We start from the raw sequence: 27,030 nt of genomic DNA on the forward strand, positions 1-27,030 counted from the left end.
TGATGCGCTCACGGCTGCCGGCGGCCCAGCGCAAAAGGGCGCTCCACAGCCCCGCGGCCCGAAGCCCTCGGGTCGGCTGCCACGCAGGCCCCGCGGCCCCGCTCGGACTCCCAGGATCGGTTCCCGGGCGGGACAGCGCTGCAGTCCACGAGTCCGGGCAGGGGCGCCTCCAGGCCGGAGCGCTTTCCTGCCTCGGGCACTCTGCTGCCTCCACAAACGGTTTTTGGAGGCACACACACGGATACTTTAACACGTCGGTGATGAATCAGTACCCAGCTGCCAGTAGCGGAGCTTCCTGGGCGGGGCCGCGGGCGCGCGGCGGCCTCATTTCCTCGCGCGCGCCGGAAGTGGCCGCTCAGGCGCGGCGGCGCGCCCGGGGGGGTGGGTGGCTGAGGCGGCGGCGGCGGCGGCCGCAAGGCGTGAGGCGCCGCCCTGGTGTGCCCGCGGCGCAGGAGGCGGCGGAGCGCATAGCGGGCGAACGCGGTGAGTACCTGGCCCGGCCTCGCCCGCCGGTCCGCGACTCCCGCCGGCTCCGGCCCGGGCGGTGCGGACGCCGGGGCTGCGGGCTCCTGTCTGGTCGAGTGGGGTAGCCTCACGGACGGGTTCTGCGGGGAGCCCTGTCTCTCAGGAATGAGCCTGCCGGAGTCGGCTCCGGTTTTAGGGAAAGCGCGGCCAGAGACGGTTGGTTCGCTTGTCAGTGTTGGGTTTTTTTGTTGTTGTTGTTGTTGTTTTACCTATTCATCACCATCTCTGCTCCTCTCAGTGGATAAACTTTTTTAGTCAGTGGTGACCTCGTCATCGCGTTAAAATAGTTCTGCCCGTAGCCCCTCTTTATTTGTAGATGGCAGAGCGAGCGCCGGTAAAGATGCTCTGTCGTGGAGGGCTTAGTGGGGCGGAGGAGACGGGGAGCCTCTGGCGTTGTCGGAGAATGCACCTTAAAAATGACTCTACCCTTGAGCAACGCAGGAAGCACGACAGTGATACTTCTGTTTGTGATGATGGTATTGGCGGTATGATAGTTTGATTATACATCTGAAGCTTTTCTTCCTCAGTCCTTGGCTTGTTAAACTTGAAGGCATTTTCTAGCGTGCTTTTGAGATAGATGTGGGATGTCGTGACGTTTCACCGTCATTCAAGGCTCGCAGGAGCAGGGCCTTCATGTCTGGTAATTAATGTTGTTTTTTGAATGTTGTATTAAAATAGTAGCTTCGATCTTGGAAGTAAGAAGCCAAGTATTTTAGGACTGAGTGTTAGCGTTCATTTTGTATTATTATTCTTGTACCATTTGTTTAAAGTTGTCATGTAACTAAAAGAATGAAAAAAGATGTTAGATTTCCAATATTTGTGGCTCAGAGGATTTTGGCCTAAATAAGCACAGTTCCAACCAGTTTAGAAGCTGCATTTTTCTCTTTGTTTTTGTGGAGGCATAAAATACATATGAAATCAATAACAGCACTAATCTTAATTGTACAGCTCAATGAATTTTTACATACTTATTACCGTGTGGAACCACCAGATATATCAAATTATAACCGTAGAACATTTCCATCATCCTGTTCTCCTGTGCTTCTTCTGAGTCAGTTATATCCTTGTTTTCCCATCTGTATTCTAACTTATCAGCTTTTAGTTTTCTCTGTTTTGAGCTTCATGTTAATGGAATCGCATAGTATTCTCAGCATATTGTTTGTGGGACACACACACACGCATGCTATTTCATGGTATTGTATTATTACTGTGTAATAGTCTGTTGAATAATATGTGACTACGCTTCAGTTGATGGCCATTTATGTTCCCAATTTTTGTATATGATGTATTTTGGATATTAAGAATACTGTGGGCCCGGCGTGGTGGCTCAGGCCTGTTATCCCAGCGCTTGGGGAGGCCAAGGCGGGTGGATCGCTTGGTTAGGAGTTAGAGACCAGCCTGGCAAACATGGTGAAACCCCATCTCTACTAAAAATACAAAAATTAGCCAGGCGTGCTGGCGGGCATCTGTAAGCCCAGCTAGTCGGGAGGCTGAGGCAGGAGGTGGAGGTTGCAGTGAGCCGAGATCATGCCACTGCACTCCAGTCTGGGCGACAGAGCCTGACTCGGTCTCAAAAAGAAAAAAAAAAAAAAGAGTACTGAGGACATTCTTGTAAATTAAATGTCTTGGTGAGCATCTGTATACATTTCTGTCAGCTATAGAATGACTGAGTCATGGCATAAGCAGAAAATTACCAACATGGAGTCATTACCAACCATACCATTACCAACCAAAGGCAGAAAATTTAACCAACATGGAGTCATCTTTTTTTTAATGTAATAGAATTTGTTATTTTAACTAATATAACATTCAAGTTTGGTTTTAAAAAAAGCATAACTATTATGAGTTCAAGACGTAAGTGATTGATTCATTACCATGTTATTTACCCGTTGAATTGCACATTTCTGACCGTCTTCTGTCGGACTGTCATTGTTTGTTTAACTGTTAAGACAAGTCTGTTAGAGCTGGTGAGGATCTGACTCTGAAGTTTAGCATAACATTTACTTAAGAACTGTGTTACTCAAGTTAGTGGTTTTTTAGAGGAAATGAAATACCAAAAGGATATGACTGAAAGTGGATTGAAGAATCATGGGACTGCAAGTCAAAGAACTTACATTGTTATTGTCATGCTACAAAGCACTAGGTATAAGTGTAAAATTGAATTATAGGGCTAGTTACAAATGTGAATTCACAGCAGGAGTACAGTGATTTTCATATGGACTGAGATACTACTAGCACATTTATAATGTGAACAAAAATCACTAAACATTTGTGGGAAATCAGTAGCATCTAAGAGAAGCTTCAGACCAAACAAATAAAAAAGCTAGGCACTGAAGCAGTGGCGCTAATGTAAGACAAAAGAAAACTTTAAAGTAAGTATTAATATCTTCAAATTTGTTAAGGTATTATGCCTACCGAACACATACAGGCTGCCATGAAAAAAAGCAATTGATTCTTGAATATTTAAACATGGAAAGTAGGAAAGGGCCAGGTGTGGTGGCTCATGCCTGTAATTCCAACACTTTGGAAGGCCGAGGCAGGAGGATCGCTGGATTCCAGGAGTTTGAGAGCAGCCTAGGCAACATAATGAGACCCTGTCTCTACAAATAATTTTTTTTTTTTTTTTTGAGAAGGAGTCTGGCTCTGTTGTCCAGGCTGGAGTGCAGTGGTGCGATCTCAGCTTACTGCGAGCTCCGCCTCCCAGGTTCACGCCATTCTCCTGCCTCAGCCTCCCGAGTATCTGGGACTACAGGCGCCCGCCACCATGCCCGGCTAATTTTTGTATTTTTAGTAGAGACGGGGTTTCACCGTGTTAGCCAGGATGGTCTCGATCTCCTGACCTCATGATCCACCTGCCTCGGCCTCCCAAAGTGCCGGGATTACAGGCGTGAGCCACCGTACCCTGCCACAAATAATTTTTAAAATTAGCAGTATGGTAGGGCACACCTGTCGTCTCAGCTGTTCAGGCAGTGGAGGCTGCCACTGCACTTCAGCCTGGCTGACAGTGAAACTGTCTCAAAAGAAAAAAAAGAAAGGAAGAAAGAAAGAAAAAGAAAGTGGGAAAGACTAGCCATGACATGCAAAGTGGATCTAGAAAAGTCAATATACATCTAATAGGAGTTCCAGGAGGCATTAGAAATAGGAAAAGAAGAAATAACCACAGAGATAACAGAGATCCTGAAGGTAGGAGTGTCCAGGCAGAGGCTTGGGCAGCCTGAGCCAGGGAGAAATAAGTATCAGAGGACAAAGGACTGGCAAATATAGATCAACCCTTCCCTCTCTGGTCTGTTTCTTTGTCTGTACAGTGCGGATGAACAAGAAGTATGCCTTTTCCGAGAGCTTATGGAAAGATGTGTTAGGTTTGCTGACTGTTCCCCACTCTTCTTCCCTACCAGCTCACAGCAGAGATTGGGGTTGTGTGCCCTTATATGATGTTTAATGTCTTATATGATGTTACATGTATTTATTTTGTGAAATTTTTAAAGTGTAAAAATTTTTTAGAAGCTAAAGCAGGGGTTGCCAGTATGGCTGGCTGCCTATTTTAGTATAGCCTGTGATCTAAGACTGGCTTTTACACTTTTTATTTTTTTATTTTGTATTTATTTATTTGTTTATTTATTTATTTATTTTTGAGACAGAGTCTCACTCTGTCGCCCAGGCTGGAGTGCAGTGGCGCGATCTTGGCTCACTGCAACCCCCGTTTCCTGGGTTCAAATGATTCTCCTGCCTCAGCCTCCTGAGTAGCTGGGATTACAGGTACATGCCACCATGCCCGGCTAATTTTTGTATTTTTAGTAGAGACGGGGTTTCACCATGTTCCTCGGGCTGGTCTCAAACTCCTGACCTCGTGATCCGCCTGCCTCAGCCTCCCAAAGTGCTGGGATTACACGCGTGAGCCACCGTGCCCAGCCCTACACTTTTTAATGCTTTGAGGAGAAAAAGAAAATAATGCTTCATGACCCAGGAAAAGTATATGAAGTTCAAATTTCAATGTCTCTTGGAACACAACTATACTCATTCACTTACATATCATCTGTGACTGCTTTTGTGCCACAAAGGCAGAATCAACTGGTTGTGACATTTACTCTCTGACCTAAAATATTTGCTGATTCCTGGTTTAGAGGTCAGAAATGGACTTATGCATATATAGGAATTTTGCTAATGATAAAGGTGGCATTTCAAACTAGTGACAAGAGCATGGATTGCATGATAAATGGCAAGAATTAGCTATCTATTTGAGGGAAAAATTACTTTTATTAGGATTAGTTCAGGTAGGGAAGCTAAAATCAAGAAGTAGGAAAAGATTGATAGATTTGAGTCTATTACCACCATCACCACCACCAACAAAACTTTGCTTAATAGGAAATAATATTTAACACTTACTGAGCACTTATGCTTGTCATGTTTTACTTGAATAAGTGTTATAATTATACTCTAAGGTAGTTTCTGTAATTATTCCCACTTAACAGAGGAGGAAACTGAAGTTTGCATATATTACGGAATTTGTCTGTAATGAAGAGTAGGAAACCATGATGCAGATCTTTGAATTCAGGCCATCTGGCTCCCAAGCCTATTGTGGACAAGACAAACTGAGAAAAAATATTTGCAACATGGTAACACCATTTTGTAGGTATTATCTACATCAGCACATAAAGATGTACCTAATTCCTTTAAAATATTCTGTTGTATAAATGTCTTCAGTTAATTTAACCTTTCCTCTACTGATGAACATTAAGTTGCTTATACTTTTATTTTGCTGTTACGTATAACACTGATAAACATCCTATGTATGTGACTTTATATAGTAGAATGGATACTTCTGTAGTATAGAATCAGGAAAGTGGAATTGTGAATTGTTGGATTAAATGGCCTGTGCATTTAAATCAAGTTTGCTCTCCAAAAATGTGTGTGTGTGTGTGTGTGTGTGTGTGTGTGTGTGTGTGTGTGTGTGTGTATGGTTTAACTAATGGAATCATAGTATCTTGGAAGGAACATTGACCGTCAGGCAAAACTGCCTCATTTTTTAGAGGAAGCCCTGGGAGGTGAAGTGTTACGCCCAAGATTACATAGCTATTAAGTAGCTGTTACATTTGACTCTTTAACTTGTTTTCTCCTTTGTCTTGCTGAAATCCAGGTACCATGATTATAGTTTTCTCCAGAAACACCCTGTCAAAAGGATCCATTTGATATTACTTGTCCTTGGTACTCAGCACAGTGCCTGACACACAGTAGGTAATCAAGTATTTGTTGAAAAAGTGCTGCTTTCAGATGATCAGTACTTACAGACCACTTATTCAATAGCATGTTGACAACCCATGCATCACTGTAATACTCATCAAGTAATCAAGAACTTATCAAGAAATAAAACGTTCTGATCTCCTCCTTCCTAGATATATACACTTCATAATGGTTTAGTTTTCTGACTGGTTATGTTTTCCAAATAATTGCGTGGCTTTGTTTTTGCTTTGTAAAAAATGAACTCAAAATTATAAATTTAGTTTTTGAAAACTTTAATGAGAAATTGTTCTGTGCAGAAAATTTAGGAAGATTATACAGAATATGTTTTATAATAGACTCAAATGGATTATATCTTTCAGAGGGCAGTAGATTAGTCTTGCAGGTTAGCTTGACATACTGCATGCAATGTACATGTCCTGGAAATGATGCATAACATTTGTGTTCGTAGTACCAAAAATTGTGTATAATCAAGATTGAGTAGAAACTCTTTAAGGGTCATATTATTATGTAAGGGACCAGTGCTGTAGAATTAACTATCTTTAACACTTCTGTTGTCTCCAAGTCACAAGGCAAAGAGAAAAGATATGGTAAGACCTTTAGAGGAATATGTAAATATGTAGTACTCTATTTTTGGGGAGATGAGGGGCTTAGTTTTGTTTTTTAAATGCAAACTCGTAATCAACAAATCTTTATACTTCACTAAACAAACTGGAGGGTTTTTTTGTTTGTTTTTTTACAAATGCCTTTTTGGCACCACTACTGAATCTGACTTGGCTTTATTTTTTAAACAGCTTCATTGAGGTATAATTGACATAAAATAAACTACACATATTTAAAGTGTGCAATTTGATAAGTTTTAACATATGTGTACACCTGTGAAATCATCACTACAACCAAAGTAATGAGCAAATCCATTACTCCCAAAAGTTTTTTCATCCCTTTTTATAATTCCTTCCTGGTACTACCTCCCACAGGCAATCATTGACTGATTTACTTTCAGTTAACTACAAATTACCTTGCATTTTCTAAAATTTTATATAAATAGAATCATATAGTAAGTACTTCTGTTGCCTGGCTCCTATTACTCAGAGTAATTGTTGATATTTATCCATGGTGAAGCATGTGTCAGAGTTTATTCCTTTTTATTGCTAAGCAGTGTTCCATTGTGTGTCTGTTTTACAGTTTGTCCATTCACCTGTTGGTGGACACTGGGTTGTTTCTGGTTTTGGGCTGTACACATATAAGCTGCTATGAACATTTGTGTACAGGTTTTGGTATTGTTAAAGTATAAACTGAGGTAGAATAAAATTTTAAAGAGTTTGTCTGAGCAAACAGCAATTCATGAATCAGACAGCAACAAATCAAAAGTGATTTGGGACTCCACCAAAGGAATGCAAGTGGAAGACTTCTATAGGATGAACAAGGAAGCAAGGCAAAAAAAATTTTGATTAATTGTATTTATATAGTTGCCTTGTTTAGTCCATCCTATTGGAAAGTCCCTAGTTATATAAGTTAGTTGATGGCTTCTAATTGGCATAGCCTAAGTTTGTTTGTTTCTTTTTTTTTTTTTTTTTTTTTTTTTTAAGAGACAGGGCTAGAGTGCTTTGGTGCGATCGTAGCTCACTGCAGCTTTTAACTCCTGGGCTCAAGTGATCCTCCCACCTCGGCCTCTCAAGTAACCAGGACAACATGAACTACAGACATGCACCGCCACGCCTGGCTAATTTTTTAATTTCTTATAGAGGCAAGGTCTCGCTAGCTATATTGCCCAGGCTGATCTCAAATTCTGGCCTCAAGTGATCCTCCTGCTTCAGCCTCCCCAGGTGCTTACAGGCATGAGCCACCATGCCCAAGCCTAATTTTTCTTTAATATAGGCACAGACAAAAAATAACCAAAGTTTACATTTGCAAACAGCCCAAATTAAGTTTTGCTTATATTTGCAAGGTCAAGGTTGTTTTAATGGCTTAACTGGCTTTGTCTGTTCAGGGGATTTACAGACCTGGTCTCCATCTTATTTTAATAGTATGAATATGTGCTTTCATTTCTTTTGGGTAAATATCTAGGAATGGAATGGCTGGATCATATGAGAAGGCTTACTAACTTATTAAGAAACTTGGCCTGGACTACATAGCAAGACTCTCTCTAAAAAAAAAAATTTTTTTTTTTAATTAGCCAAGTGTCTTAGGGTTCTCTAGAGGGACAGAACTAAGAGGATATACGTATATATGAAAGGGAGTTTATTAAGGAGAATTGACTCACACCGTCACAAGGTAAAGTCCCATGATAAGTCATCAGCAAGTTGAGGAGCAAGGAAGCCAGTGGTGGATCAGTCCGAGTCCCAAAAGTAGGGAAGCTAACAATGCAGCCTTCAGTCTGTGCAGCCAAAGGCCCAAGAGCCCCTGGAAAACCACTGATGTTAATCCAAGAGTCCAAAAGCTAAAGAACTTGGAGTCTGGTGTTCCAGGGCAGGAAGCATCCAGCACGGGAGAAAGATGAAGTCCGTAAGAACCAGCAAGTCAGCTCTTCCATCTTCTCCTGCTGCTTTATTCTGCCCCTGCTGGCAGCTGATTAGATGGTGCCCACCCAGATTGAGGGTGGGTCTACCCCTCCCAGTCCACTGACTCAAATGTTAATTTCCTTTGGCAACACCCTCACAGACACACCCATGAACAATACTTGGTATCCTTCAGTTCAGTCAAGTTGACACTCAATATTAGCCATCCCACCAGGTGTAGTGGCTCCCACCTGTAGCCCCAGATACTCTCGGAAGGCTGAGGCAGGAGGATCACTTGAGCCCAGGAGTTAGGCTGCATTGAGCTATAATATGATAGAGGCACTGCGCTACAGCTCTGGTAACAGAGCAAGATCCTGTCTTTTTTTTTTTTTTTAATAAGAAAATAATCTAACTTGTTAAGTTCGTAACTTATTAACAAAACTATTTTATATTCCCATCAACAGTGTATGAAAGTTCTACTCCTTCCACATTAACAACACTTGTTGTCATTCTTTTTAATGTTAGCCATTCTATTTTTAGCCCTTCTGTGTAGTGGTGTCTCATTATGGTTTGATTTGCATTTCTCTAATGACTAACAATGTTGAGCATCTTTTTCAAGTGTTTATTTGAAGGGTTCAGGCCTTTTCCCACATTTTAATTGAGTTGTGTTTGTTATTATTTCATTTTGATCATTTTAAAATATATTCTTGGTACAAGTCCTTTATAAGATGCATGCTTTGCCCATATTTTCTCCAGGTCCATCACTTGTCTTCTCATTCTCTTAACAATGTCTTTGAAAGAGCACAGATGACTAATTTTGATGAAATTCAGTTTATCATTTATGCTATTAAATATCATATCTAAGAAATCTTTGCCTAACTCAGAGTGACAAAGATTTTATCCTATGCTTGCTTTTAGTTTTATAGTTTTAGGTTTTCCATTTAGGTCTGTGATTCACTTTGAATTACATGCTAGTGGATGTGGAGTGGTGTCTAATTGTGCTTTTGATTTTCATTTCCTTTTTGGCTAATGGTGTTGAGCATCTTTTCGTGTACTTATATAGGCCATTTATATATCTTCTTTAGAGAAATGTCTATTCAGATCTTTTGCTTGTTGAGTTATCTTTTTTTTTTTTTTTTTTTTTTGCTTTTTAAAGTAAGACAAATGGTTTACAAATGTTCTCTAATTGTGTGGGTTATTTCTTCACTTTGTTGATGATGTCCTTTGCAACACAAGTTTTTTTATTTTGATGAAGTCCAATTAATATTTGTTTTGTCTTTGGTGTCATATCTAAGAAGCTGTTGCCTGATCCAAGGTCACAAATATTTACACATAGGTTTTGTTCTAAGAGTTTTCTAGTTTTGACTCTTACATTCAGATATTTGACCCATTTTGAGATAATTTTTGAATGTGGTGTGAAGTAGGAGTCTAGTTTCATTCTTTTGCCTGTAAATATCCAGTTGTCCCAGTACTATTTATTGAAAAAACTATTCTTTCTCCCATTGAACTGGCTTGCTACTCTTGTTGAAAATCAACTAACCATAAATGTGACGATTTATTTTTGGGCTTTAAGTTCCATTCCATTGACTATATGTCTATTTTTATGCCATACCACATTGTCTTAATTACCTGTGGCTCTGTAGTAATTTTTGGAATTGGGAAGTGTTTTCCTCCAATTTCATTTTTCTTGTTCAATATTATTTGGGTTATTCTGGGTTTCTTGAATTTGTATAAATTTTAAGATCAGCTTACCAATTTCTGCAAGAAGTCCACTGGGATTCTTGAAGAGGATTGTGTTTAATCTGTGCATTAATTGGGGAATATTACCATTTTAGCAATATTAAGCCTTCCAATCATGAGTGTGGTGTCTTTCTGTTTATTTAAATCTTAAATTTCTTCCAACAATGTTTTGTAGTTTCTATGAATACAAGTCTTACAGTTCTTTTGTTAACATTATTCCTATTTTATTCTTTTTGATGCCATATTGTATACAGGATTTTTTTAAATTTCATTTTCAGATTGCTTGTTGCTAATATATAGAAATACAATTGATTTTTGTATATTGATATTGTATCCTACAACTGGCTGAACTCATTTATTAGTTATAATAGATTTTTAGTGAATTCCTTAGGATTTTCTGCATACAGATCATATCATCTGCAAATAAGGATAGTTTTACTTCTTCCTTTCCAATCTGGATGCCTTTTATTTCATTTTCTTGCCTAATTGCCTTGGCTAGAACCTCCTCTAGTACAATATAAATAGAAGTGACAAGAACAGACATCCTTGTCTTATTCCTGATCTTGGGGGAAGGCATGCAGTCTTTCATCATTAAATACAACATCAGCTATGGGTTTTTTGTAGGTCCCTTTTCTTAGATTAAGAAGGTCTCTTCTAGTTTATTGAATGATGTGTGGTTTGGTTTGGTTTGGTTTTTTGAGATGGAGTCTCGCTCTGTCGCCCAGGCTGCAGTGCAGTGGCGCGGTCTTGGCTCACTGCAACCTCCGCCTCCCAGGTTCATGTGATTCTCCTGACTCAGCCTCCTGAGTAGCTGGGACTGCAGGTGCATGCCACCACCACACCCGGCTAATTTTTTGTATTTTTAGTAGAGGTGGGGTTTCGTCGTGCTAGCCAGGATGGTCTCTATCTCCTGACCTTGTGATCTGCCCACCTCGGCCTTCCAACGTGCTGGAATTACGGGTGTGAGCCACCGTGCCCAGCCCCTATTGAATGATTTTTATTAGGAAATGGTGTTGGATTTTGTCAAATGCTTTTTCCATGTCTGTTGAGACGATCAAGTGAATTTTGTCTTCTATTGATACAGTATATTGCATTAGTTGATTTTCAGATGTTAAACCAACCTTGCAGTCCTGGGATAAATCTTATTTGGCCATGATGTATGATTCCTTTTATATATTGCTGGGTTCATTTTGCTAGTATTTTGTTGAGGATTTTTGTATTTATATTCATATAGGATATTGGCCTATGGTTTTCTTTTAATGTCTTTGGATTTGGTAGCAGGATGATACTGACCTTATAGAATGCTTCCTCTTCTTCTATTTTTTTGGAAGAGTCTGTGAAGATAATTCTTATTTAATAATAATAATTCTTATTTAAATGTTTGCTAGGCTGGGTGTGGTGGCTCACGCCTGTGATCCCAGCACTTTTCGAGGCTGAGGCAGGTGGATCACCTGAGGTCGGGAGTTCAAGACCAACCTGACCAACATGGAGAAACCCCATCTCTACTAAGAATACAGAATTAGCCAGGCGTGGTGGTGCATGCCTGTAATCCCAGCTACTCGGGAGGCTGAGGCAGGAGAATCCCTTGAACGTGGGAGGCGGAGGTTGCGGTGAGCTGAGATCGCGCCATTGCACTCCAGCCTGGGCAACAAGAGCGAGACTCCGTCTCAAAAAAATAATAGTAATAATAAATAAATGTTTGGTAGATTCCACCAGTGAAGCCTCTGGGCCTGGACTTTTCATTGTGAGTAGTTTTTTTGTTATTATTAATTCAATCTTTTGTCATATAAGTCTATTCATATCTGGTATTCCTTCTTAAATCAGTTTTGTTAGTTTCTATCTTTCTAGGATTTTGTCCCTTTTATTCAGTTATCTTTTGAAGAGATTTAGATAATAATGAGCAAAAATCTTATGTTACCAATGTAGTTAACATTAATGATGTTTTTCATTGCTTTGTATAAATCCATATTCCTTTCTGGTATTATGTTCCTCTGCCTAAAAGACTTATAGTACAGGTATGATGGTGATGAATTCCTTTAGCTTTTTATGTAGAGAAAGTATTTTGCCTTTTTCAAAGATAATTTTTCTGGGTATAGAATTGTAGGCTGGCATATTTTTCTTTTTAGTTCTTTAAAGATAATTGTTCCACTGTCTAATTACTTGCAGTTTTTAAAGAGTAATCTGTCATTATTATCTTTTGTTCCTTGTATGTGATGTGCATTTTTCATGTGGCCAGTTTAAAGATTTTCTCTTTACATTGGATTTGAGCAATTTGATTATCATGTACCTTGCTATAATTTTCTTTATGGCTATTTGGGATTGGTTGAGCTTCTTATGTGTGTTTATAGTTTCCATCAAATTTGGGAAATTTTCAGCCTTATTTGTTTAAGTATTTCTCCTGACTCCTTCCCCCTTCTTTGGGGACTCCAATTACATGTATATTAGGCTGTTTGAAGTTGTCCCAGAGCTTATCAATGCTTTGTTTATATTTTTCTTTCTTTTTTCTTTCTGTATGTTGCATAGTTTCTGTTGCTACATCTTTAGTTTACTAATATTTTCTTCTAAAATATCTAATCTGCCATTAATCCCATTCAGTGTATTTTTCATCTCAGACACTGAAATTTTCATCTCCTGAAGTTTAACTTGGATCTCTTTTATGTCATTCATATCTCTACTTAAGTTTTTGAACATAAACATCATTTTAAAAATACAGTTATGATAGCTGTTTTGGTGTTGTTTTTCTGCAGATTCCCATATCTGTCAGTTCTAATCATTGGTCAGTTTTAATTGTTGATTTTTTTCATTATGGATCATATTTTTTTATGCCTGGTAATTTTTGTTGAGATGCCAGATATTGTGAATTTTATTTTGTTGAGTACTGGATATTTCTATATTCTTATAAATATTCTTAAGGCTTGTTGCGCTATTACTTGGAAATAATGTGATCCTTTCAAGTCTTGCTTTTAAGATGTATTGGCAGGATTAGTGCCATGTTTAGTCTAGAGCTAATTATTTCCCACTACTGAGACAAGACTTTTTTGAGTGCTCTACCCAGTGCCCTGGGAATTTTGAGGTTTTCCAGTCTGTCTGTTGGGAACATGCACTAATCCTGGCCCTGTATGAATGCTGGGTTCTGTGTCCTCTACTTTTGTGTGTGGTCCTTTCCTTAGCCCGTTAGTTGCCTCATAAGCCTTCACTGATCAGTGCTCTGCCAAATACCCATGGGATATCCTATTCAGATTTCTGGCGTTCTCTCTGTGTGCAGCTGTATCCACTCTGGTACTATATGCTTTAATCCTAGATACTTTGGTCTCCTCAGACCGTGAGCTGCATCCCATCAACTCAGGGAATCTGCTGGGCTCTGCTTAGGTTCCCCTCCTTGTGTGGCTCAGAAACTAAGGCAGTAAGCTGGCAACCACTTGTTTCTCTGGGGATCACTGTCCTTTGTTACCTGATGTTAAATATCTTGAAAATCATTGTTTCGTATTTTGGGTTTGTTGGCAGGAAAAGTTGTTTGTTTGTTTTTGGTTGTTTCAAGACAACCAAAGAGAGCAAATCTGAGAGTAAATCTGACCCGTTACTTCATCTTGGTTGTAAAAGAAGTCAGTTTTTTAATCAGTTTTAGAGAGTTAGAATTGATGGCTTGTAAGGTTTCTTTCAATCCTGATATCTTTGGCTTCATGTTACATACCTTTAACAGCTTATTTTCCCATCTTCACATTATCCTTTTCTCTCCTCAAAACTTAACTGTCTGCATTTGTGCTTAGAAGGCTTGTTGGGATTAACTCTGGGCTGTGAATGAACTGTACTCATGATACAAACACATTTCATAGAATGATGACAATCAAGATGTAACAACAGAAAAATGTTTTCTCTAATATTCTTAATATATTTATGTGATAGAACAGTTATAATGTAATCTTCTAGGTTATGGCCAAAGAGTTTCTTTCGGGAACTAGGCAAACAAGATTTTTATTGAAATCTTTCGTTTTTAATAACCACAGAATTATGCAACTAACATTTACATTCTGAAGTAATTACAATATCCTTTCTTTCATTTTATCGGAAAATATTCAACTGTAATATTAAGTAGGATATCTCAAAACCTGTATTTCCCTTAAAGGGAAGAGGAAGAAAGATGACCTTAGCTTTAACACTGCCACTGATATTTTCCATTCTATTTTATTGAAAAGTAAAACTTCAGTAGTGACCTATTGTCTGAGTTATAGCTCATAGTCTAAAATACATTGTGTATATAAAGAAAACATATGAGGTACCATATTAATAAAAGATAGTGGTAGTTCTGTTACCCAGTTTCACTTCAGTTTTGAGTATAATATGCTTAAGTATGTGTATCTTTATTAAAGTATGTATGTATATCTTTATTATACAAGATTATGTCTCCACATTTTCAGTTCTTTTTCCTAATAAATGGGCTAGTAATAGTTAAAACAGATACCGCTAGGTTTATCTTTTAAATAATGAAATTCAAGTGTTTTCTTATGTTAGGGATTATGGTTTTGAGGTATGGTTAAGTCCTGGAAATAATACTAGTTTTGTATTCTTATTTTTTAATTAGATGCTATTTCTTAAAGCCAACTATTTTTTTGTTTTTTTCTGCATCACTCAAACAAGATTTATAATCAGTAAGAGAGATGCTGTAATAATAAAAGACTCCCTTGGCCAGGCGCGGTGGCTAATCCCAGCACTTTGGGAGGCCGAGGCGGGCGGATCATGAGGTCAGGAGATGAGACCACGGTGAAACCCTGTCTCTACTAAAAATACAAAAATTAGCCGGGCGTGGTGGCCGGCGCCTGTAGTCCCAGCTATCCGGGAGGCTGAGGCAGGAGAATGGCGCGAACCCGGGAGGCGGAGCTTGCAGTGAGCCAAGATCGCGCCACTGCACTGCAGCCTGGGCGACAGCAAGACTGCGTCTCAAACAAATAACAAAAAAAGACTCCCTTGTAGTGAATTAAATTTTTCAAGATACTTGGTTATCATTTCGTTTACTAAAATAATAAATAAGGAGAGTTAAGACCATTAATTGTGGTATATTGGCCATAAGAAGTTTTCATTTGTCCTATGTTTTATACAGACATGTTACAAAAAAAAAAAAAATACGCATTGCAGCATTTGCCACAGAAAGCATCCAGGTTTTTCTACTCATTAAAAAAGTGGCTAGGACTGATAACCTGTAGTGATCTTCCAGGTTTTGCTGCAGTGAGAAAACCATTACTGTTAAAAGCCTGCTGTCATATCACGTTATCCTTCTCAACAAGGACTTTGTTACAACGGAAGTTCTCTTTGCAGTGGAGGTCTCCTTGCCTCCCTTGTCCTGAGTTAAACCTCTATTTTTAGAGTTAAGAATCATTAAAGACATGGAAGAGTTCGCACAACTGGTTGTGGCATGAACGATAGCATGTAATTTTATAAATGTATAAGTGGTTTTTGAATTTTTTTCTCTGCTGATAAGGATGATTAAATTCTTCATGTTTTTTCTTTATATAGACTCCAAACCTTTGTAGACTTGTAGGAAATCTGTTGATGCGTAATACAGTGGAAAGAATTATGTGATCTAATGTGCAAATAAATAATCTACTGGAGGACATTGGATATAAAAATGTTTTCTTAATGTGTTTTTCAGATGTCTGTGAGCTTTTGAAGTTGTTCTTTCCCCCACTTAATTTTAAGGCTCCTAGATTGGCTGAGCTGAGCAGTAGAAATTAATGAGGTAGAATGCTTGAGTTGAATAAACTGGAAGAAAATCTCTCTCTCCAGTAAACCATTATTGCTATAACAGAAACAATTTCTATAAACTCAGTTCCCAAATGGTCATAAGCTTTAGTTGGGAAATGGTGCGGTAATTGAAATACTATGTTAATAAAGAGTTATAGGCAATATAATTTTCAAATAATTAGAGAACAGTAGAATATATGTAATACAGACTATGCTGAATGTAATTTTAATGTTTCTTTGATTCAAGTTATAGCCGTGTAGACATTAGTTAAAAGTATTATACATAATTTATTGTTTTGTAAGGTATTTTTAAAAATTCTCCCAGGCCAGGCTCAGTGGCTCACACCTGTAATCCCAGCACTTTGGGAGGCCAAGACGGGCAGATTACCTGAGGTCAGGACCAGCCTGGTTAACATGGTGAAACCTTGTCTCTACTAAAAATACAAAAATTAACTGGGCGTGGTAGGCAGGTGCCTGTAGTCCTGGCTACTCAGGAAGCTGAGATGGAAGGAACACTTGAACCCAGGAGGCAGAGGTTGCAGTAAGCCAAGATTGTGCCACAGCGCTCCAGCCTGGGTGATAGAGTGAGACTCCATCTCAAAAAAGAAAAAATTCTCCAAGTATTTACTGAATATTCTAACTTATATTAGTACCTCTCATAGTTCTCTGCATATAGTAGTCACGTAGCTAAGTTTACTCAAGCCACAAACAAATTTGATATCCTTAAGGGAACAAAATTCTGATTGATTCTGATCTGTGTCTTTCAGAAAAATCACTACCAATATAATGGATTTTATATATCAGATTGCTTTATTCTGGATATCATGGTAACAATACAGAAAGTATACATAATTTCCCATTTCTGCAAGTAGTCATGACTGCTGAAGAAAGAAAAACTTAAAGCTACGGCAGAATTATTTGGGTAACTTTTATGGAAATTCTGATTTTGTTTTTAATTTTTGATAACTTTTTACTAAAGGTATGAACACACAAAGAGCTTATTTTGTTAGGCAAATACACATTAATAAGAATGCCTAGAAGAGGACTGATTCTTCACACCCGGACCCACTGGTTGCTGTTGGGCCTCGCTTTGCTCTGCAGTTTGGTATTATTTATGTACCTCCTGGAATGTGCCCCCCAGACTGATGGAAATGCATCTCTTCCTGGTGTTGTTGGGGAAAATTATGGTAAAGAGTATTATCAAGCCCTCCTACAGGAACAAGAAGAACATTATCAGACCAGGGCAACCAGTCTGAAACGCCAAATTGCCCAACTAAAACAAGAATTACAAGAAATGAGTGAGAAGATGAAGTCATTGCAAGAAAGAAAGAATGTAGGGGCTAATGGCATAGGCTATCAGAGCAACAAAGAGCAAGCACCTAGTGATCTTTTAGAGTTTCTTCATTCCCAAATTGACAAAGCTGAAGTTAGCATAGGGGCCAAACTACCGAGTGAGTATGGGGTCATTCCCTTTGAAAGTTTTACCTTAATGAAAGTATTTCAATTGGAAATGGGTCTCACTCGCCATCCTGAAGAAAAGCCAGTTAGAAAAGACAAACGAGATGAATTGGTGGAAGTTATTGAAGCGGGCTTGGAGGTCATTAATAATCCTGATGAAGATGATGAACAAGAAGATGAGGAGGGTCCCCTTGGAGAGAAACTGATATTTAATGAAAATGACTTCGTAGAAGGTAATGTGAAAAATATGTTGGTCAATATTATGTTAGTAAGACAAATGCTAGTATTGTACGCTGGTAATATAAGTCAGTCATTATCTACAGTATTAAAACACTTAAGGTTTTCGCACTTCATTGCACCAAGAATTTTAAGTGGCCTTCTGGAAAAAGGTATGAGATCATAATAAAAATGGAGAATAAGGACTGGGGAAATAGAATAAAACAGCTCTTGTTGCATGTGTATGTTTATATTCCTCACTTATCTGATCTTGGTGTTCTTTTTTATGTTTTTAAAAATGTGTAAACTAAAACTCAAAACTTGAAAACCATTTGATAAAGGAAAGAAAAAATTAGTAGACTCCTAGCTATTTTTCGTATTGGAGGAAGGAGAAGCGCATGTCTGAACAAGGGGTTATACATAGTTTAAAAAGTATATTTGGCATTTGGAAAAGTAAGGAAATACCTGTTTTCCTAATACATATTTCAGAAAGGGTATGGAATTTTTATGTATCAAGATGGGATATGACTCAGAGGTTGAAGAACACTGCTATAAAATTTAAGATACTTATTGATTGATCTTAACAGTAATAATTCTAGATCCCTACCCATCTCCTTTACACTCACTGCTAGACATTTAATTGCTGACTTAAACCATTATAAAAATAAATGTTTCTTGAAAGTTCTCTTTGCTTGATTGTATAAACTGTATCACAGTGGTCCCCAGCCTTTTTGGCACCAGGGACTGGTTTCATGGGTGACAATTTTTCCATGGGATGGTGAGGATGGTTTTGGGATGAAACTATTCCACCTCAGATCATCTGGCATTAGTTAGATTCTCATAAAGAGCGTGCAGTGTAGATTCCTCGCATGCGCAGTTCACAACAGAGTTTGCTGTACTTTGAGAATCCAGTGCAGCCGCTGATCTGACAGGAGGCGGAGCTCAGGCGGTAATGCTTGGCAGGCTCCTATCACTCACCTCTTGCTGTGCCGCCTAGTCCCAACAGGCCACGAACCAGTAGCGGTCTGTGGCCTGGAGGTTAGGGACCCCTGGTATAGCACATGTAGACTTTTTGACTGCTAATCATCATGGCCATCACTTGCTGCACTGTAGCATTATTATAATACACTGAGGCCTTTGGAGGCCATCAGGGAGGGCATTAATGCTTTGCAGTGGCATTGCAGCTGCCTTTCCTTGTGGCCTCCTCTTTTTTCTGCTGTCACTTCCTGCCATTTTTGATGGATTATTTTTCTCAAAACTCTTCTGATTTTTCTGCAAGCTCAGCTTTTTTGTCTTCTAACTGTATGTTTGTAGCTTATGGCAGAATTGGAAGCTGCGGAGGAAATAAGATAACTAAGTAACATGTGTAAAATGTCCTCACATCAGCTCTACCTAAAAAGAAAGGGACCTGTGCCAGTTTTATATTCTGCAGCTCCTGCTTTTGTCTTATAACTCTCCTTGGATTCTGATACTTCAGGATTTTTCTCTAAATGGAACATATTCTGTTCCTCACTTTTCCTCTACTATGCCACTGTCTGCCCACTGCAGGGAGAATAATTACTAATAATTAGTAATGACAACTAATTCCTATCCCTCTTCTAAACTTTAGCTAAACTTTAGCTCTTCTGAGAAGTCATCTGCAACCTCAAGTCTAAGACAGCATACTTCTGTGTGCTCTTGTCACCTGTACATTCATACTGCTTGTCACAGTATGTGGCGTTGCCCATTTCCTGGCTTGTGCTTCCTACTAAACTGTAAGCCTTAGGAGAGTCGGAACCAAGTCTATTTTATTCACCATTTTATACCCAGATATTGACTGAGTGACTCACACATCTGTAGGTCTAACCTTCTCTCTCCTGAGCGTCATACTTAAAAATCAGATTGCTGCTGGGCGCAGTGGCTCACTCCCGTAATCCCAGCACTTTGGGAGGCCAAGGTGGGCAGATTATGAGGTCAAGAGATCAAGACCATCCTGGCCAACATGGTGAAACCCCGTCTCTACTAAAAATACAAAAATTAGCTGGGCATGGTGGCACATGCCTGTAGTCCCAGCTACTCAGGAGGCTGAGGCAGAAGAATTGCTTGAACCCAGGAGGCGGAGGTTGCAGTGAGCCAAGATTGCACCACTGCACTCCAGCCTGGTGACAGAGTGAGAGACTGTCTAAAAAAAAAAAAAATCAGATTGCCTCGTAGATGCTCATGCTTTTCTCTCAAAGGCATCTCAAATCACTGTGTTTAAATCTGTACCAATTTTTCTTTGTCTGACTTCACTCTAGTCAGTGATTTTATATGTATGTATGTATATACACATATATATACAGATATATATATATATATATCACATAGCACTATATTGTTATTATTTGTCTATTTTTCTGTCTCCTTCACTAGACTGGCCCTATCCTCAAAATTGAGACCACGTGGCACTCTTTGTATCACATAACTGACATGAAGGCACTCGATTTCTTTTAGTTGACCTAAACCAATAGAAATTTTGGCTCTTGGGTCTAGATTTTAATAGTGCTAGAAGTAATTTCTTTATTTATCATGGTTACCATATTGATAGGCTCTAGTATTTTTAAAAAGTCATATGTAAAAAGGAATAATTGTCATTTGTAGTATATTTTATAGATTGAATAAAAGAACAGTGAACATTTTTTTTTAACCTTTTCTTTTAAATGAGTAATTGTTACTGTGCAGTGGGGATAAATATTTTTACAAATAGGTAAAAATCCTGCAGGTCTGGTTTAATACCCTTTATGTTTAAGTGAGTAAAATCTGTCTTCTCATTGAATTTGTAAACTTTGACATGGAGATGTCTTTGTTCCTAACTCTTTCCTTTAGGTTATTATCGCACCGAGAGAGATAAGGGCACGCAATATGAACTCTTTTTCAAGAAAGCAGACCTTATGGAATATAGACATGTGACCCTCTTCCGCCCTTTTGGACCTCTCATGAAAGTGAAGAGTGAGATGATTGACATCACTAGATCAATTATTAATATCATTGTGCCACTTGCTGAAAGAACTGAAGCATTTGTACAGTTTATGCAGAACTTCAGGTAACTGTCAGGGCTTAATGATTAAGCTACATTCTCCTAAAAAAAAATCACGTTTTACTCAGATTTCCTTAATTTATCTTCACCGATTATAATTCCTTAGAATAATTTTATAGGCTTTAGGGGAACTTTTTTTTTATATTCTCTCTTTTTTTAAAGCATGTGTAGTATATTGTGTTATAGACAATTTGAACTACGAAATAAATTGAGAGTGACACCTATTAGAAACTAAATTTGATGGCCTTGATAATTGTTTGTGAATTCATTTTAAGACAAGTTGAATTTTTAAAAAATCAACTTTACTAAGGAATAATTTACATGCAGTAAAATCCACATATTTTAAGGATGTAGGTACCATGACTGGTTGTTTTTTTTTTTTTTTTTTTTTTTTGAGACAGGGTCTCACTCTGTCTGTCACCCAGGCTAGAATGCAGTGGAGTGAGCACAGTTCACTGCAGCCTCAACCTCCTGGGCTGAAGTGATCCTCCTGCCTCAGCCTCCCAAGTAGCTGGGACCACAGGTGCATGCCATCTTTTTTATTCTTTGTAGAGAGGGGGTCTTGCCATGTTGTCCAGGCTGGGATTTAATGTCTTTTGACAAATGTATACACTCACAAACCACAACCCCAATCAAGATACAGAATACTTGTGTCTCACAAGAAAATCCCCTTGAGAATGATTTGAGTTTTTTAATTGAAATACATTTAGACATACAAACATTAAACTAAAAATTGGAGAAAGTTATTTCATCTTGCAAAGCAGAGAATTTGTAAAGTTTTTTTATGTTGTCAAATTTGGTTACTTTAAAATGCTGAAGTGTTAAATAATTATCTACACATTATGAAAACTATTTGTGGAAAATGCTGCTTTTTGATTTAACAGTTTCCATGTTTTTAATACTTTAATATTTTTAATGTTTTAGATACTTTGATATACTAGTTTAGTGCTTTGTGATCCTAGTCTTTATTCTCATATTGAAATTGTTGGATTTAAAAGGTTAATTAAAACTGTTCTGCAGCGAATGTCTGGCAGTCATACTTCCAAGTGAGATTTACTGTTCCAAATAGCTCACTTGAGATCTGATTTCCTAAAGCATTTTTTTATTGCCTTTCTTGGAATTACTTTCAAAGGCCACATTACTATTTACAGTAAGTAATCTCAGTCATGGCAAATATTTATTCCTTAATGATAGTTATAATTTTTGGAATTAGCCAGTCTGAAGACAAAATAACTCTTAATCCAAAAGGTCAGTATTTATTTATTTGGTTCTGAACCAATTGAGTTTATTTCCTTGAATAGCTTGTGATTTGCTTCTGAAAGCAATCCAAAAGCAAAAGTTCAAAAAATGTTTTGAAATATGGCAACAATGTCAGACTGCTTCCATGGCCCTCCAAGGGGTGCACTCATTCAGGCATAGACCTTGTGCCTTCCATAATTCATCAGTATTGCCACTTTTATGTTTACTGCTGTGTCAGTAATGCCTCATTTTCTTGTTAAAGCTTCCTGTGGTTGCTTTCTGATTGAATAGTGCCTCATGTTTTCTTGAATAAACTTTTATTTTTCATTTTTGTTAGGGATGTTTGTATTCATCAAGACAAGAAGATTCATCTCACAGTGGTATATTTTGGTAAAGAAGGACTGTCTAAAGTCAAGTCTATCCTAGAATCTGTCACAAGGTTGGTGAACCACATCTACAGCGAAGTCCTTGATATATAACATTGCTAAAAGAGAATTTCAGATATGTAATGAGTTAATAATTTTTAGTAACTATAATTTTAAAATTGGCTGAGCATGTGGGTGGTGGTGGTGATGATAAGTTCCTCATTTCACCTGCAACCCTACATGACTCAACTTCCCTTCACTGCTTAGCAGGCAGCCTGGCATGATGCTCTCTCTGTGGCCCACTCACCCTCTGTGTATTTGCTGCTCTTTCCTTTTTTTAAAATCTAATTCCTTCACTTTGACATAATCATCTTCTGAACTTGTCTCTTTTTTGTCACCTTTCTTTCCTTCCATTTCCTCAGGCTCCTTCTTCTCCCCTTGCTAACAATGCTGAGGTCTCCCATATCCTTAAGAAACTCCCACTCAACTCTGAAGTGCCCAGCCGCTAATGTTATGTTTCTGTCCTTTCACAGCTCAATATCACGAGACAGTAGTTCATAACTAAGCAAGTCATATAGTACCTGGCACATAGTAGATGCTCAGAGGTTTGAATGGATGAATTAGTAATCCCTTAGTACTTAATTATTAATTCTTTAGCTTCTCAGCCTTTTTCTTTCTAAATCATTGGCCCAAAGATACGACTTAACCACCAAATTCTTTTCTGTTATTCTTTTTCATTGCTTTTTTACCTTGGACAACCTAACCAGTATTTCTGTCTCAAAATGTTCTTCTTGTGTTTGTAAAATGTAACTATTTTGTAAATGTAAGTATGATGTAATGTAAACTATTAGGTTGATTATCATCTCTAACCACACCAGCTCTATATCCTTTACTTGCTTCTTTACCTTTCTGCCAGTTGTGGCCATTTGCCAAGAGCCCACATTTGATCAGCCATTCTTCTCAAATCATTCAACTAACATTCATTGAGTCCTACCTACTGTGTTCCAGGTACACAGCTTGGGAGTCTGACTGGGGTAGTTGGAAGAAGAGTGGGCACAGATGAGTGAATCTGAGTCCCTGACCTGCAGGGATTCTCAGAGTCTTGATGTATATAGACACGACTCACTGTCTTCCCCTTCCCTACACCAGCTCCTCCTCCTGATAGCCCTCTTTCAGTTCAGAGTAAAACCATTTTCACCATCTGGGCATGACTTCTGAGAGCCACAGTCTTTTACTTATTCTTTGCCTCCAGTTACCTCTAATTAGTTAGTTCCTACTTAATTCACAGGACCTCTTCTCTATCTCTTCCTTGCTACTGCCACCACCCTAACCCTGGTTCCCCCTCCCTCCATTTCTTCCCTTCCTGTCCTTCCTTAGTGTTTTTAGATCACCTACTAAGTGCCACGAGCTCACACTGGTAATACCGAAGTATTGTCAAGACACTTCTGTGGCAAATGGTGTAAACCTACCTTGAGCTTGCTTGAGGAAAATAGGAGCAGTATTGAAGAATCTTGGATACCTCCCAGAAATAAAGGGATTGTTACAACCAAATTTGGAGAAGAAAATCAAAACAACTCTGGTTTCTCAGGGATTGGAACCAGAGACTTAAATACCATCAAAATTCTCGTCTCCTTGTCTGTTTTTCTCTGCATGTTGACTTCATTCTCCTGTTGCAGATTGGCTTCTTCCACATGGTGAGGGATATGACTGTTGGCGGCTCTGGGCTCACATCTTCTCAGCTTTGCCATCAGAGAGGAAAGAGCTTTCTCCCAGCTCCAGTTGAGAAAATCCCAGGGAAGGACATGTTGCCCACTCTTGAGCCAATCACTATGGCCAGGTGGGGTGGGGGTATTGGGACTGGCCCAGCTTAAGCTTGGTCTCCACCCGTAAGAAATTACTGTGGTTGGGGTGGGCAGAGAGTGAGGGGTATTCTGTGATCAGTGCCTCCACTTGATGCTGAGTATGTGGGGTGGCAATGGGCAGTTTTCCCCCAACAGAGGAGAGATTTATATTCCTTAAGACGGGGAGAAGAGTCCTAAGCACTCGGAGCACTTGGAGTCCACTCCATGCACTATTTGAGCCTTTGTTCCATCTCTCCATTACCCATTCTGTACTGTTGTAAGCATAATCCTCCTAAAATGTTACTTTTTTGATTAGGCTGCACCCTAGTGCAGTGAGTGATTCTCCAACTTCAGTGCCAGAGTCACCAGGAGGACTTGTGAAAATGTAGAGGCTTGGCTCCAGCCCTAGCATCTGATTCAGTGGGTCTGGGTGTAGTCTGAGAGTTTGCTTCTCTGACACGTTTACACGGGAAGCTGATGCTGTGGGTTTGGGGGCCTCACTGTGAGAAACACTGCCCTAGCAGAAAAGCCCTGCTGATTCTCTTTGCCTTTAGGATACTGACCGATTTCTTTAACCTTGCATGGGAGGTACTCTTCAGTCTGACCCTTCTCTCATTGTTCCCATTTTAGGATTCCTTTGACTCTTATCTCACTGTTCCCATTTTAGGGTCCTTTTCTACCAATCTGATTTGTCTGATCCCTTTTCTCTAAAATGCTTTCTACATTCTTACCTCTTTGCCTTTGAGAATAATTATTTTGAATGACCTTTACACTCACCACTGAATTCAACATTTTAACCAAGGCATAACTCACGTTCCACTTCTAACATCTTCTCTAACTACTCCAGACATGAGCGATGTATTTTTCAGAACTGCTGTTCATTCATTCATTCAGCAAATATTTATTGAACTCCTACTCCATCAGGGGACACTGTGTCCATAGTAATGAACAAAATGAAATCCCTGCTCCCACAGAGTGGGAGAGACACTGGAACAAACATGTCTGGCAATATAAAGGAAAACAGCCTGAGGAAGAGGATGGAGACGAAGGAGTGGGAGGTCACAGCTGCTTCTCAAGTAGTATCAGGGAGGATCCCTCTGATAAGGGGACATGTGTGCAAAGACCTAACGGATGCAAGAGGAGAGTGATCTTTGTGTGTGTTATCCATTTAGAATGCATTATTTATTAACAGACATTACAGCTATTTTTCCATTTGTGTATTTTTCATCTCCCCAAAAGGTGTTTAAGATTCCAAAGGTCAGTGGCCACTTTAACACTTTTGGAGCCTCATACCACCAACATGTGCCTCAAATGTGGGCATTTGGTGAATATCTCTCCCTGATGATAATCATACACGTGAAGCTGTGATTTTTCTTTCCCTGTGTGAATGTAGAACCAATATAATCAAATATTTGAAGTGTAAAACATATTTTGTAAGCTGTGTTGAAGGAAGATAACTTTAAGTGGGACTTACCATTTGTTGTGTGTGCTTTCCTCATAGTGAGTCTAATTTTCACAATTACACCTTGGTCTCGTTGAATGAAGAATTTAATCGTGGACGAGGACTAAATGTGGGTGCCCGAGCTTGGGACAAGGGAGAGGTCTTGATGTTTTTCTGTGATGTTGATATCTATTTCTCAGCCGAATTCCTTAACAGCTGCCGGTTAAATGCTGAGCCAGGTGCGTAAAATGTTGGTAGATGAGCTGACTATAGAATTTAGAACGTTGTCAGCATGTCCTATAGTTTGAATCAAGTGATTTTGAGGGAGAAGTTTTAGTTAAACCCCAGTATTTTTTTTAAGTTATATTAGGCATAATTTAACTGGAATACTAAATAGGAAATTTAAAATTTGACCCTTTGAAATTCATATCCCTTGTTCTCTTGGGTCCAACTTCCGTGACTACATTTGAAGCCAAATATAGAAATGCAGAGGAACAGGATATCTACAAATTGATGAGGCGGGAGCAGTGGAGATCAGAAAAAGAGCTAAGCAGATGGTATGGAGATGTGTGTGAGAGTCTGAAGCACTCAGCTTTGGGCATATAGCGTCCACATCTGCAAACATACCCCCATGCATGTGTGCACACACACTCACATGGAAGTCTAGATGCAGATAGTGCTTGATCTCCAGACTGTGCATTTTGGGGTGATTTACTATACTTTGCTTTAAGTTGTAGATATTTTTTGAAAATTAATGAGATAGCCAGGTGCAGGGGCTCACGCCTATAATCCCAGTACTTTGGGAGGCTGAGGCGGGCAGATCATGAGGTCAAGAGATTGAGACCATCCTGGCCAACATGGCGAAACCCCATCTCTACTAAAAATACAAAAATTAGCTGGGCATGGTGGCGCATGCCTGTAGTCCCAGCTACTCGGGAGGCTGAGGCAGAAGAACTGCTTGAACCTGGGAGGCAGAGGTTGCAGTAAGCCAAGATCGTGCCACTGCACTCCAGCCTGGTGACAGAGTGAGACTCCGTCTCAAAAAAAAAAAAAAAAAAATTAATGAAAAGATGACATTTTTTGAAATCAAATTTTAAATGCTTTTTAGTTCATTTAAAAGAATTAAAAGTATTAAAGAGGCCAGGGGTGGTGGCTCACGCCTATAATCCCAGCACTTTGGGAGGCCGAGGCGGGCGGATCATGAGGTCAGGAGATGGAGACCATCCTGGCTAACACGGTGAAACCCTGTCTCTACTAAAAATACGAAAAAAATTATCCGGTCATGGTGGTGGGCGCCTGTAGTCCCAGCTCCTCAGGAGACTGAGGCAGGAGAATGGCGTGAGCCCAAGAGGCGGAGCTTGCAGTGAGCCAAGATCGCGCCACTGCATTCCAGCCTGGGCGACAGGGTGACACTCCGTCTCAAAAAAAAGTATTAAAGAATCTCAACAGGATGAGTAAGTTCAGGAAATCTGTTATACAAACATGGTGACTATAGTTAATAACAATATATTGTATACTTACAAATTGCTAAGCCAATAGTAGCATTAAAAAATGTTCTTACCACCAAAAAAAAATGTTAATTATGTGAGGTGGTGGATATGGTTATTAGCTTGATTTAGTCATTTCATAGTGTATGAATGTAGCAAAACATCATGTTGTACACCATTTTTATTAGTCAATT

At 39.1% G+C, this 27,030-nt stretch overlaps 1 protein-coding gene across 2 annotated transcripts in view; it reads left to right on the forward strand.

Annotated features, from left to right (window-relative positions):
* Nucleotides 1-354: 354 nt before the first annotated feature.
* CSGALNACT2 (chondroitin sulfate N-acetylgalactosaminyltransferase 2) overlaps nt 355-27,030 on the forward strand; it is a 48,261-nt gene continuing 21,585 nt past the window's right edge. The window contains exons 1-5 of one of the 2 annotated variants that reach the window (XM_003271159.2): nt 355-483; nt 16,502-17,425; nt 20,253-20,469; nt 22,040-22,141; nt 25,410-25,588. In XM_003271159.2, the coding sequence (XP_003271207.1) occupies nt 16,765-17,425; nt 20,253-20,469; nt 22,040-22,141; nt 25,410-25,588 (1,159 nt within the window). In that variant the 5' untranslated portion in view covers nt 355-483; nt 16,502-16,764. Of the gene's footprint in view, nt 484-16,501; nt 17,426-20,252; nt 20,470-22,039; nt 22,142-23,743; nt 23,920-25,409; nt 25,589-27,030 lie in introns of those variants that run through there. The other variant, XM_030798490.1, reaches the window with a different exon arrangement.

The sequence above is a fragment of the Nomascus leucogenys genome, chromosome 18 (assembly GCF_006542625.1).
Source record: "Nomascus leucogenys isolate Asia chromosome 18, Asia_NLE_v1, whole genome shotgun sequence".
Lineage (NCBI taxonomy): Eukaryota > Metazoa > Chordata > Mammalia > Primates > Hylobatidae > Nomascus > Nomascus leucogenys.